The sequence below is a fragment of the Coregonus lavaretus genome, assembly GCF_964263955.1.
Source record: "Coregonus lavaretus genome assembly, chromosome: 15".
In the NCBI taxonomy this organism is placed as follows: Eukaryota; Metazoa; Chordata; class Actinopteri; order Salmoniformes; family Salmonidae; genus Coregonus; species Coregonus lavaretus.
The window spans coordinates 22,783,548-22,797,416 of NC_140002.1; the positions used below are offsets into that span (position 1 = coordinate 22,783,548).

The 13,869-nt window shown below is 51.8% G+C and overlaps 1 protein-coding gene across 1 annotated transcript in view; it reads right to left on the bottom strand.

Moving 5' to 3' along the window:
• The window catches only part of LOC311143078 (collagen alpha-1(XXVI) chain-like), a gene marked incomplete at both ends in the record, with an annotated part of 50,923 nt that extends 43,707 nt beyond the window's left edge, over nt 1-7,216 (bottom strand). The window contains 3 exons of the mRNA XM_084178885.1: nt 5,246-5,349; nt 6,376-6,498; nt 7,149-7,216. Of these exons, the coding sequence (XP_084035011.1) occupies nt 5,246-5,349; nt 6,376-6,498; nt 7,149-7,216 (295 nt within the window). The remainder of the gene's footprint in view (nt 1-5,245; nt 5,350-6,375; nt 6,499-7,148) is intronic.
• Between the last annotated feature and the right edge of the window lie 6,653 nt (nt 7,217-13,869).

Genomic DNA, 13,869 nt, shown 5'->3' on the forward strand with positions numbered 1-13,869 from the left:
ATTGACAGAGTGAAAAGAAGGAAGCCTGTACAGAATACAAATATTCAAAAACATGCATCCTTTTTGCAACTAGGCACTAAAGTAATACTGCAAAAAAATGGCAAGACTTGAAAATGATTGTCTAGGAACGATCAACAACCAATTTGACAGAGCTTGAAGAATTTTGAAAGGAATTATGGGCAAATGTTGCACAATCCAGGTGTGGAAAGCTCTTAGAGACTTACCCAAAAAGTTTCACAGCTGTAATCGCTGCCAAAGGTGCTTCTACAAAGTATTGACTCAGTGGTGTGAATACCTATGTAAATGAGATACATTTGGAAAGATTTCTAAAAACATGTTTTCACTTTGTCATTATGGGTTATTGTGTGTAGAAAAATAATAATAATAAAAGTAATCGATTTTGAATTCAGGCTGCAACAGCAAAATGTGGAATAAGTCAAGGGGTATGAATACTTTCTGAAGGCACCGTATACAGTATGCCATTTAGCAGACACTTTTCTCCATCGTGAAATGTTCGCATGGGTGGCCCCAGCGAGAATTCAATCTACAATCCTGGCAATGCAAGTGCCAACCTCTACCAACTGAGCTTGACAGGACTACTCTCCCATCTCTCCCACAGGACGACAATACACAACACAATATTGCGTTGCTGCCAGGGTCCGTCACCTCAAACTGCAACAAGGCTACACTGGAGCTTTCCATACCGACATTTTATACCTTTGAACATTTTTGCTTTAGTTAAATTTGTTTTTTTCTGACTAGCACTCATTTTCTTCACCAAAAAACAGATAAAGTCATGCATCGAAAATATGAAATGATATCTGATTTGGTAGATTTGGATATCTGGTTGAGATCTTATAAGGCCTGTGGAGTACACAGCCATGTGAATGACTGCAGAGATGGAGATGTTTGGTGGTGGGGCCAATAGCAGATGTTCATGACTCAGGGATGAATCCTAATTTGTAATGGGTGCTTGAGGTTCACGCAAATCTCCCAATGACAGTGAAGCCATTTGCTTGTGTGCATGTGAGTGTGTGTTTGTATGTGTGTGTGTGTGTGTGCGTGTGCGTGTAAATCCGCTAAAACAGAGGAGAGGTAAAGAGTGGCAGAGTTTGGGTGGGGGGTAATGGAGGGAATGGGGAAGACAGGGGAGAGTAGGGGGGATTGGTACATTAAATCCAAAACAAGGCATGGCCCCACGTAGAACAGACCAGTAGGGCCAGGGGAATCACTATACAGAGGGCCGCCCCACATCGCCACAGTCTGGCTCTGTTTACCCATTCACAGGGAGAGCACTTCCAGTCAGTGAGAGGCCCCTTTCCAGATGGTGTGTGTGTGTGTGTGTGTGTGTGTGTGTGTGTGTGTGTGTGTGTGTGTGTGTGTGTGTGTGTGTGTGTGTGCGTGCGTGCGTGCGTGCGTGCGTGCGTGCGTGCGTGCGTGCGTGCGTGCGTGCGTGCGTGCGTGCGTGCGTGCGTGCGTGCGTGCGTGCGTGCGTGCGTGCGTGCGTGCGTGTGTGTGGACGTGTGGACGTGTGGACGTGTGGACGTGTTTAACTATACTTGTGGGGGACCAGAAGTCCCCACAAGAATAGTAAACAAACAAATATTTGACCAACTGGGGACATATTGTTGGTCCCCACAAGGTCAAATGCTATTTCTAGGGGGTTTAGGGTTATGGTAAGAATTAGTGTTAGGGTCCCTACAAGGTTAGTTGTACAAGACTGTGTGTGAGTGTGAATGTGTGTGAGTGTGTGTGAGTGTGTGTGAGTGTGTGTGTGTGTGTGTGTGTGTGTGTGTGTGTGTGTGTGTGTGTGTGTGTGTGTGTGTGTGTGTGTGTGTGTGTGTGTGTGTGTGTGTGTGTGTGTGTGTGTGTGTGTGTGTGTGTGTGTGTGAATGTGTGTGTACGTGTGTGTGTGTCACCACACAATGACTTACAAATGTTTTTGCTCCAATTGTACACTATGAGAGTACAGCATACTCAGCGGTAGCCAGTGGAACACCAAGATTGAAAAGATAGATAGCGATGACAGACAGAAATAATCTTTGAGAACAACATAGACACAAAAAGCTGAAAACCCTGTGATGCCATTATTCATTTAGATTTTGAGTCATTACAACTTTATATTGAAATCTGCAAAAACTATTCTGCCGTTAATACTCATTTCACATCGTCATAACATTGCTTTCCTTCTGTAAGTTGACTCCTCAGAGTCAGCACAGAGGAGGGTCATCGCCGGTCCTATGTTGAACAGAGCTCCAGTCTGAAATGGGGAGCAGAGCCATGTTCTTGGTCTCAATTGGACTCCCTTTTAAAATAAAGGTAAAATAAAATCAGTTAAATGAACTCTGAACCACCGTATCGGTAACAGAAGAAACACTGTTTTGGTCCATTAACCGCTTGCCCGATGTGAACTTATGATAAGGAACATTGTCCCAAGAAAAAGCAGAACAGTGAGTCTGTCACGCCCTGGCTCTGGGGACACTGTTATGTTGAGCCAGGGTGTGTATTCTATGTTTGTATTTCTATGTTGGCCTGAGTGACTCCCAATCAGAGGCAACGAGTGTCAGCTGGTTGTCTCTGATTGGGAGCCATATTTAACTGTCTGTCTTTCACTTTGTGTTTGTGGTTTCTTGTTCGTGTTGGTTTGTGTTTAAACCATAGACGTCACGTTTTTCGTTTGTTGTTTTGATCGTGTGATCATTAAATAAATATAAATATGTTCACCTGCAACGCTGCGCCTTGGTCTCTCCCTGACGATCGTGACAGAAGAAACCACCAAAACCGGACCAAGCAGCGTGTCCAGGAGCCATCGCTAGCAGATCTCCGTGGCAACCTCGACTGGGTCAAGCCTTGTGAGGAGCAGAGAGGGTGGACTTGGGAACAGTTGAGGAAGAGCTTCGACTGGGTCAAGCCCATTGAGGAGCTGAATAGCGGGAGTTGGAGACAGAGGAGCGAGAGTTGGGCGAAAACGATAGAGGCCTGGCCCACGGGGAGGAGAGACCCCCAGAAAATTTTTAGGGGGGGGCTCACGACGTCGGGGCAGCAGAAGGCCGCTATAGAGCGGTCCAGCGGGTTGGCAGAGGAGGCCGCCAGGTTACGGGGGCCACTGGTCGAAGAGGGGATGGAAGGTGGAGAGGCACGGCGAGAGGTACTGGGGTGTGTTACCAGTCCGGTCCGACCCGTTCCAGATCCCGGTGTAGGGCCAGTGGTGTGTGTCCCCAGTACGGTCCGGTCTGTTCCTGCTCCCCGCACCAAGTCTGTGGTGCGTTTCGTCAGCCCTGTCCGGCCCGTTCCTGCTCTCCGCACCAAGTCTGTGGTGCGCGTCGCCAGCCCAGTCCGGCCCATTCCTGCTCCCCGCACCAAGTCTGTGGTGCGTCTCGTCAGCCCGGCTCGGCCCGTTCCTGCTCCCCGCACCAAGTCAGTGGTGCGCTTCGTCAGCCCGGCTCGGCCCATTCCTGCTCCCCGCACCAAGTCTGTGGTGCGTTTCGTCAGCCCGGCTCGGCCCATTCCTGCTCCCCGCACCAAGTCTGTGGTGCGTTTCGTCAGCCCTGTCCGGCCCGTTCCTGCTCTCCGCACCAAGTCTGTGGTGCGCGTCGCCAGCCCAGTCCGGCCCATTCCTACTCCCCGCACCAAGTCTGTGGTGCGTTTCGTCAGCCCGGCTCGGCCCATTCCTGCTCCCCGCACCAAGTCTGTGGTGCGTTTCGTCAGCCCTGTCCGGCCCGTTCCTGCTCTCCGCACCAAGTCTGTGGTGCGCGTCGCCAGCCCAGTCCGGCCCATTCCTGCTCCCCGCACCAAGTCTGTGGTGCGTTTCGTCAGCCCTGTCCGGCCCGTTCCTGCTCTCCGCACCAAGTCTGTGGTGCGCGTCGCCAGCCCAGTCCGGCCCATTCCTGCTCCCCGCACCAAGTCTGTGGTGCGTTTCGTCAGCCCTGTCCGGCCCGCTCCTGCTCCCCACACCAAGCCAGTGGTGTGCGTCGTCAGTCCAGCACGGCCCGTGCCTGTTCCCCACACCAAGCCAGTGGTGTGCGTCGTCGGTCCGGCACGGCCCGTGCCTGTTCCACTGGTGCCTGGTCCGGCACCGGTCAGATGCGTTACGCCGGAGCTAGAGCAATCCGCTCCATCAGTGTGCAGTCCAGCTCCGGCCAGCGGGGCCAGACCGGACCAGGGGTACTTTGGGGGGTTGGAGAGGGAGTGGGGATCAGGCCCGGAGCCGGATCCGCCGCCAAGGCGGAGTGCCCACCCGGTCCCTCCCCTGTGGTATTTAGTTGGCGCGGTCGGAGTCCGCGCCTTTAGGGGGGGGTACTGTCACGCCCTGGCTCTGGGGACACTGTTATGTTGAGCCAGGGTGTGTATTCTATGTTTGTATTTCTATGTTGGCCTGAGTGACTCCCAATCAGAGGCAACGAGTGTCAGCTGGTTGTCTCTGATTGGGAGCCATATTTAACTGTCTGTCTTTCACTTTGTGTTTGTGGTTTCTTGTTCGTGTTGGTTTGTGTTTAAACCATAGACGTCACGTTTTTCGTTTGTTGTTTTGATCGTGTGATCATTAAATAAATATAAATATGTTCACCTGCAACGCTGCGCCTTGGTCTCTCCCTGACGATCGTGACAGAGTCCTACCAGGAGGGAGGACAAGTAAGTCAAATCTGGTGACTATCCTTATCTTTTGTCTTCATTACACCACAGTCAGATTCAATAAACAAAACAAACCACAAAAACAAAATGCTCAGCCTAGAATACAGTGCATGAGTGGGTGAAGATCGGCCATTGTTTTTCACCCTGTGATTTTGTGTCATACAGTACATAGCAGGGAGTTTAGGATCAAAGAATGTATGAGGTACACAAGGTGACCCCTGTTTTGACTGCAGTGCCCTTGTGGCATTTCTACCTCCTGCTCACCAACTCTCTGAGTTTAAAAGGCAGACAGACAGATAGACAGACGAACGGACGGTAGGACGGACGAACAGACACAGGTACAGATGTAGGATCTTAATTTGACACAGCAAAATAATCCTGCAGCAACAGAATTTGAACGTTTAGTCCATAATGTTGCTTGATCAGTGGTTAGGCAATTAGCTGGCCAAAAGTAGGCTACATGAAAAGTGCAATACTCTTAATATAACCATGTGTTAGTGTGGGTTTTCAGTTAATTTATGTAAATCACAAAGCTCATCTGCATTTACAGGGAAATTGTCAGCAACAAAAGTGATGAAATGAAGATCCTACATCTGTACAGTACTCTACTCACCCTCTTTGCAGTCGTCTCCCAGGAAGCCGGGGCAGCACCTCCACTCCAATGCTGTCACCTGGCGATACGTCAACCTGTACGTGGGCCGGACCAGGGTCCTGTAACTGAGAGCAGAGTATAGTCACTGACGGGCAGCATTGTGGCACTGGGGCAGGTGTTCACTTCATGGACATCATTAGAGGTCTTAACACTGATGTCAGTAACATTAGGACAAACCTTCACAGACGTCATTCAAATCCTTTACACTGACCTCTTTACACTGGGAATAACTCTAAATCAAAAGATGTTTAACCCATCTATAACATAGGGATAAAATAACAATGTTGATCCAAGCTTAACACTATGACCGAATACCCAGAGTCCATTAAAGTAGTCTTTCTGGATGGATCCCAGAGACATAAAACAATGGAATGCAACCACACAGTTACAAACGGCTATGGTCTTACATCAGTGTCTTTTCTGTGAGCAATGGCAGACCTGGGAATACTGGAATGGGAAAAATCATATTCATATGCCTTAATGGTGGATGACTTGCTGCTCTGTGTGGTGGTCTAGGGATTAAATCTGCCTTCTTCGACCAACAAACAACTTAACAAAGAGCATTTCCATGGGGGTGAATTATCAGTCATTAGACTGTCTGTAGTCAAAGCTGGATGACATAAAGGACCCTTTAGGCAAAGAATATAAACACATCATAATTATGACCCCTGTGCAACATCTGGCCAGACTCTTGGCCAGCTGAACTGAAACCAGAATCAATGAGCTGATATTTTCCCTCAAGATGGCTTTGTCTTCACGAGATATAGAATTATGATTCTGAAGACACCAAAATGTAGTGGCACTTGACCCATAGCTATCCTGAAGGCGACCAAGGGAAACCTGAAAATGGTAGCCCTTCCCCCAAAGCTTTTGGCTCAGCAAGATGGTTTGTTACCTTATAGGCTACTGCAACCCATTAGGATTTATATCTAGATTGTTGACATGAGCAGATATTCCCTAAACTCAATATGGGTCCCAGCGCAACACTGAAATCATAACCCCTCATGTCTGAAGTTGTATTTGCCGCTGCATGACACTCGCACTGCATGAAGGGCCTGTGGGGGTGAGTGAGTGAACTGTGCCATTCATACCTGATGAGGTTAGAACAGGGTCCTGGCCACCGGCAACTCTGAAACACTCGCTTTACCAGCGTCTCCGTCCCGTTGTGCACCTGGCATGACACAATCTTTGACACTGTGTACTGACACCAGTTCCTACCAAAGGAGACCACAGGGAGGCAGAGTTTTAGTGTGTGTGTGTCTGGGAGATGGGGTTCATAACAAAAGGCAGCCAACAACTATTTTAATAAAGCACTAAAGAAATATATATATAATAATTTTCATCATCATTTAATATTGAGGAAAACTCTCTGGGAGGACTTATGTCAATTAAGAAGTCTGGAATATCAGGCCAAATCTAGTCTCAAATCAAATCAAGACAATAAATAAATGTGTTCATAGTGTCATAAACTAGCACTGAGAGACAATTCATATGTTAGATTGGCAGCAATGGGCAATTTTTAAGTAGTCTGCTCCATTAATCTATTCCAAACCAAACCAGAGCCACATCTTAATGCTCTGTTTCATTATTGCCAGTATTGCTTTTCATTTCGTTATTCATAGCACATATAAGAAATTAATTGCAACAGTTATATACTTTTGGCTACTTCATTCAGAATAAAGTCAATGCACATTGTATTGCTCAAGCATACACAAGTCCAACTTCCTGAACAGGATGATAACTATAAAATATATTTCTACAGATCAGTATATGTTTAACCTTGAACAACAACTTCTCTGATGAATACATGAGTGACTTCATTAGGTTTTCATTTAGCCTACTTATTTACTTGAGGTCCACTTACCTGCGAACCGCGTTGGTGCCTGCAAGGGGTCCAGCAGTGTGCTCAGTGTGGATGCGTTGAAATGTCATACCTGGAAACTGATAGACAAACCCGGTCTCTTGTGACAGACTGGGTGAAAACATCCAAATACAAAGAAAGCTCAAAATTATTGAAGCTGTCATTGTCCGCAAATGTAGGGTTCCTTTCGAGTGAGAGTTTGAACACTACCTGTATTGTGAAGTGCATAAAGTTTGGAGACGCGCGTCTTGGGAAGGAATAGCCGCAGGGCACGAATATATCGTCCTAATGTATCGTTAAAGTAAACGAATTCCATATAAATCTGCAAAGTCGTGAGACATTCTGTACTGTTCTCCCGGTCCCCGCCTTTGTCGTGTTGATAGGCTTTTGCCTTCCAACTCTGGAGGGATTGTCTGACTGTCTGCAGCAGCGTGCGCGCTATAACGCACTGGAGTTTGGGGAGCTCGACGCAGCAGTTTTTGTGCAGAGCGTATTACCGCTCAGTAATGTGGAACGGATAAAGTTCACGACCATCAACAGAATAGATAGTGGTAGGCTAGCTATTAGTTTTACATATATGGAATAGGAAGCCATATCAAACCTTATCCATACATCATTTACGAGGCACAAACAAACCATTTAATGAAACCTAAGAAGTGCCTGAATTCAAATCAAATAGTGATGCAAATCATATCGGTTTAATTGATCAAAAAGTGTAAAAAGTAGCAATAAATCTGAAGGAAAGAACTAGTATTCATCAATAGCTCTTTGGCTCTGAGATGTCACCAGGAGAGCTGGTAGGCTACATGGTAGTTACATAGGCAGGTAGGGGCCTAGAGTAAGAGTGCATTTACACATTGTTACATAGTACTCACAACCAGTATAATCTCCCGTGGGCAGATTCTGCGTGAACTCGAGATTTTACTTATGGGTTACAGAGATTACAACTAGTATAATTGTCCCCCACAATGGGACTGTGGATCTGTCTCCATCCATTAGTAGGCTACGTTACGGGATATCGCAGACAGCACTGGCCCGATTTTGATGAAACTTGGGTGAATGATGCGTCTTGCCATAGAGATCCGGCATTTACAAAATTACACTGATTGGCCCAAAGCGGGAGCTATAATAATTAACTGAAATGTGTTAGTCAAAGGTGATATCTCAATTGGCCCAAGGGGGGCGCTTCATTATTCGTGGGGAATGACATGTTTACATTTACATTTTTACATTTACATTTTAGTCATTTAGCAGACGCTCTTATCCAGAGCGACTTACAGTTAGTGAGTGCATTCATTATTTTTTATATATATATATTGTAATGACCTGACTAGATCATAAAAGAACAACTGTCCAGACAGAGGATTGAGTTTACGAATGGACGGTTTATTAAACCAACTTTACACAGGCTACTGTTTGGCCGTAGCCCACGCCAAATAAATGAAAGATAACCCACAAGCCAATCGTGACCTTCTCTTGTGAAGCCCAGATGTAAAGAGAGAGAACAAAGGCTAAACCTGGTCTTAACTTCCAATGCTCCATCCCCCTGCCCAACCCCCCTCCACGCCACTCCGCCAACCGCCAGGATGCCCGGCATCAGAACATTCCAGGCATTCCCGTGATTGGCAGATAGCAGGTTGATTGACATGTCGGACCCCGCGAACACTAGGTACTGGTAGGTACAACACAACCATCTACTAGCCTAACACATAACACACAGCTGTCTGTGCGGGTCGCTACACAGCCCCCCCACCACAAAGTCCCTCGTCCCCGAGGGAACAAACAAAGTCTCTGAAGCGACCCGGAGGTCTCCTTTGCCTGTGTGGCTGTGATGGCCGCAGAGTGCCCCTCTGAGAACCAGGGGATGAAGGCAAGGACATGGGGGACAAGGAAGCGGGAACGGGTAATACAGTCCGTGGCTCTGGGGAACCACGCGGTGACACAGGGGGAGTGGGCTGTCTGGAGCCTTGTCTGCGGCACCTGGGGGTGGGTGCCTGGAGAATGTCATTGCCAGAGAGGGGAATTGTGGGGGTTCCTGGGGTTTGGGGAGAAGAGGCCCCTCTATATGGGGCTAACCTGTCCCGGTGCAGTGTCACCTTTCTCCCCCTGGGAGGAAGCTGCACCCGGTAAACAACCTCCCCTACCCTCTCCAGGACACTGCAGGGTCCCACCCAGTGACTGTCCAACTTGGGGCATCTGCCCTTTTTCCTTAGCGGGCTGTAGACCCAGACCAGCTCCCCAGCCACAAAGTGCCTTCCCCGGGTGTGCACGTCATAGTTCCTCTTCTGCCTCACACCTGCATTCAGCAGCTGCTCTCTGGCGAAGGTGTGGGCTGTCTCCAGGCGGTCCTGGAGTCTCCGGGCATACTCCGGCCCCGGGGAAACATGAGGGCTATCCAGGGGCCGACCAAACGCCATCTCCGCAGGGGTACGGATCTCTCTCCCCAGCATGAGGAGGGCAGGCGTGCAGGAGGTGGAGTCTTGGACAGCGGAGCGGCATGCCATGAGGACCATAGGCAGGTGCTTGTCCCAGTCCCGCTGGTGTTTGGAAGAGACGATGGCCAGCTGCTGTCCAAGCGTTTTGTTGAAGCGCTCCACAAGGCCATCACTTTGAGGATGGAGAGGAGTAGTGCGGGTCTTGTGCATACCCAGCCTCTCACACATGGTGGCGAACACACGGGACTCAAAGTTTCTGCCTTGGTCGCTGTGGATGGACTCTGCAGCTCCAAACCTGCTGAACATCCCCGCTGTCAGGGCGTCGACGATGGTCTCTGCCTCCTGGTCAGGCAGAGCATAGGCCTCGGGCCATTTTGTGAAATAGTCCATGGCCGTGAGCACCCAGCGGTTTCCACTGTCTGTGGTGGGGAACGGCCCAACTACATCCACTCCCACCCTCTCCATGGGAGCCCCCACTGGGAACTGTTGGAGCTGAGCATGAGAGCGGCCTGGGGGGCCCTTTCTCGCTGTGCAGTTGTCACAGCGGCGGCAAAAGTCTTCCACATCCCTCTTGTGCTGCCCCCAGTAAAAGCCCTGACGGAGGCGGCGCAGTGTTTTTGTGACCCCAAAGTGTCCAGTCCCCACCCCCCCATGAGTACTCTGGAGCACAGCCTCCCGCAATGCTTTTGGGACCACCACCTGCCACCTTTCCTCCCCCGTAGCCGACTCCTTCCATGCCCGCTGTAACACGCCATCAGCCAGCCGCAGTCGCTCAAACTTTGACCACAACCCTTTGGTCGCGAGTGAGAGCGCTGTCACCTCTTCCCATGGTGGCCTCACCTGCACCTCTACCCACTGTAGCACTGGCTGTAGGTCTGTGTCCCGTCCCTGCTGCTGCCCCCATTCAGCCACGTCGACAGTCTGCAGCTCACAGCAGACAGGCCCGCTCGCCCGACACACTGTGGCACAGACCCCCTCCTCTGCACACAGCTCTCTCTCCCGTCCCTCTCTCCGTTCACAGTGGCGGCAGCCGTCTGCAGTACAGGGCCGACAGGACATGGCGTCGGCGTTGGAGTGGCGTGCCCCTGCCCTGTGCACCACCGTGAAGTCATACGGCTGAAGCTCCTCCAACCAGCGTGCCACCTGCCCCTCTGGCTCTCTGAAAGACATGAGCCACTGGAGAGCAGAGTGGTCAGTCCTTACAGTAAAGGGCAGACCACCCAGGTAGTACTTGAAGTGTTTGACGGAAGCCACAACAGCCAAGAGCTCCCGCCGGGTGACACAGTAGCGGCGCTCATGTTTGTCAAATGTTTTGCTGAAGTACGCCACCGCTCTCTCCCCCTCTGGCCCCACCTGGGCCAGCACCCCACATTGCTCGCGTCTGTGTCCAGGATAAAGGGCAATGTGAGGTCAGGGGGGGCGAGCACGGGGGCCTCGATCAGTGCACGTTTGAGGGTGTTGAACGCCTCCTCACACTCCACTGTCCAAGTGAAAGCCTTGTCCTTCGGCAGCAGGCGGTTCAGTGGAGCAGCAACGCTTGAGAAGCCCCGTACAAACCTCCTGTAGTACGAGGCCAGGCCCAGGAAGCTCTTCAGCTGACGCTGGTCGGTGGGGGTGGGCCAGTCTCTGACAGCCGCTACCTTGTCCTCCATGGTGCTGATCCCCTCCTTCCCCACTCGGTGGCCCAAGAAGGACACCTCTCTCCTCATGAAGTGGCACTTCTCGGGGTGGAGCTTCAGACCTGCGGCAGCCACCCTCTCCAGCACACACCGTAGCGCCCCCAGGGCTGACTGGAAGGAGCTGCCATGGGCCAGGATGTCATCGAGGTATACCAGACACTGCTGTCGGGGGATGCCATCCAGCACCCTGTCCATCAAACGCTCAAAAGTAGCTGGAGCGTTGCACAGGCCAAAGCACAGGACCTTGAACTGCCAGTGTCCTCTGTTAGTGGAGAACGCAGTTTTGGCTCTGGCCTCTGGGGAGAGGGGCACCTGCCAGTAGCCACTGCGGAGGTCTAGTGAGGAGAACCAGGAGGACCCCCTAACCAGGTCCAGCGACTCATCGATACGTGGTATTGGGTATGAGTCCTTCCTGGTTACCTCATTCAGCCGCCTGTAGTCCGCACAGAACCTCAGCTTGCCCCCCTTCTTCGGAACCATGACGACTGGCGCCGCCCAGGGGCTGTCTGAGGGCTCAATGAAGTCTGCCCGCTGCATCTCCAACACAGCCTTGTCTGCCGCCTCCTGGCGTGCCAGCGGGATACGGCGGGGACGCATCTTGATAGGTCGAGCATCACCTGTGTCGATCTCATGCTGCACCAGATGAGTCTGACCCACCTCTTCCTCACTCAGCGCAAAGCTGTCTCTGAATTCAAACAGCAACTGCCTCAACCGTTCCTGCTGCTCGGGGTCAAGACCAACACAGTTCCTCCCCCATATCTCCCTCACTGCAGACAGTGTCCTCTCCCCTCCCATCTGGGGTAGCTGGGCTGGGGGGGCGCGGCCCGGGCTCACAGAGGGCTGTGTTGTGGAGGTAGCTGGGGGAATGTAACACAACGCCGTAGGTGACAGGGGAGCTGGGGAAAAGTCACACCCAGATGTGGGGGAGGGGGGGCAGCCATGAGTCTCTGCTGCTTTAACTGTTGGAGTAAAGGGTTTGTTGGGTTGAGTGAATGTGACATTAGGGGCCATGGTGACCTCCGGCCCTCCCTGGAAGCTCAGTGTGCCCCTATTTAGGTCTAACTGGCAGCCTGTGCTCCTAAGAAAGTCCAACCCCAGGATACAAGGGTCCTGCACAGCCGCCACCCACACAGGATGATGCACAGTCCTGCCCCCTACTGTCAGAGTCATCCCTTTCATGGGTGCCAGCTCACCTGTGACTGTGCAGAGCTGCACAGTTGTAGGCTCACACTGAGTCCAACCTGGCACAATATCTGGCCTCACCAGGGTTACTGTGGACCCAGTGTCCACCAGGGCGGAGCAGGGCACCCCCTCCACAGTGACAGGGACATGACAAAAGTCCCCAACACAGGTCCGGCCCACCACAACAACAGGCTCCATCCGCTTGCCCTCGTCTGCTTCTGGGGGAAGTGGAGCCTTGCTTCCCCGTCTGTGCCGGTGGGCTCCTCCTGAAGAAGATGGTGGTTGGGATAGAAAGCCAGGGGTCCGCACTACCCGGTCTATGCGGACCCCGAGCCGTTTCCCTGAGCTCTGGGGGACATGGGGCAATCTCGGCGCAGATGGCCTGGCTGGCCACAACCCCAGCAGACCCTGGGACCAGGGCGTGTGTTTCGTGCCGCCTGTAGCGACACAGCACGAATGAGTTCTGTCATTTCAGCCACCCATGCAGGCTTTTCCGGCTCCGGGCTGCTCTGCCCCCCAGCTCGCACAGAGGGTCTGTCTCCCTGCACCCCCACCAAAGCCCCAGCTGAAGCCCCAGCCCACACCAGCTCCCTCTCCAAAGCCATCTCCAAGGCTACCTGCAATGACTCAGGATGAGCCAGCTGGGTCTGTATGCGCAGCTCCGTAGGAGAGAGCGCCTGTATGAACTGGTCCCGTGCTAGCTCGCTCTGCACGGAGGGGGGCATGTGAGCATATGCCCGCCGAGAGAGGCTCTCAATGTCATTAGCTAGCACCCGTAGAGGCTCTCCAGGCTGCCTGCGTCTATTACTCAGTTCGGAGCGCAGTAGCCCGGGCTGTACACACTGTCCATAGCGCCTCCTCAGTGCTCCCACTAAAGCACCATAATCACTTCTGTCCTCGGGGCTAATCAATATCAAACAGGCCAGAGCTTCATCCGTGAGGCATAAAGCCAACTGCAGTGCCCTATCTTCATCCGACCACCCCCTAAAATGAGCTAACAGTTCAAACTGAGCATGAAAAGCTTCCCAATCCGCCTTACCGGAATACTTCGGGGTCTTAACGGATACGGACGCAGCCGGGAACTGGGCGCCGCCATGTTTGTTTACATCCTGAGCCCCAGATTCTTCGTCCCGCCGCGTCGACGTCACCCCTTCGGTCCGCCCACCAGAATCCGCGCGAAACACAGTCGACGAAGCACTCATGCCCGCTTCAGCCGCCATCACTCTAACGTCCTCCCTCAAGCGGCCTCTGGGCTCCGATGCCCTGGCGATCTCCTCAGCCAGAACCCCCGACGTCCATGCACACGCACCTCCTCGGCCATAATCGTCCCCTACCTCCACCTTCACTTTCGGATTCCCTCGAAGCATCTTCAACCCCCGTTCTCACCTACGGTAGCTAGCCACAGAAGTCAGCTAGCTAGCTGGCTAA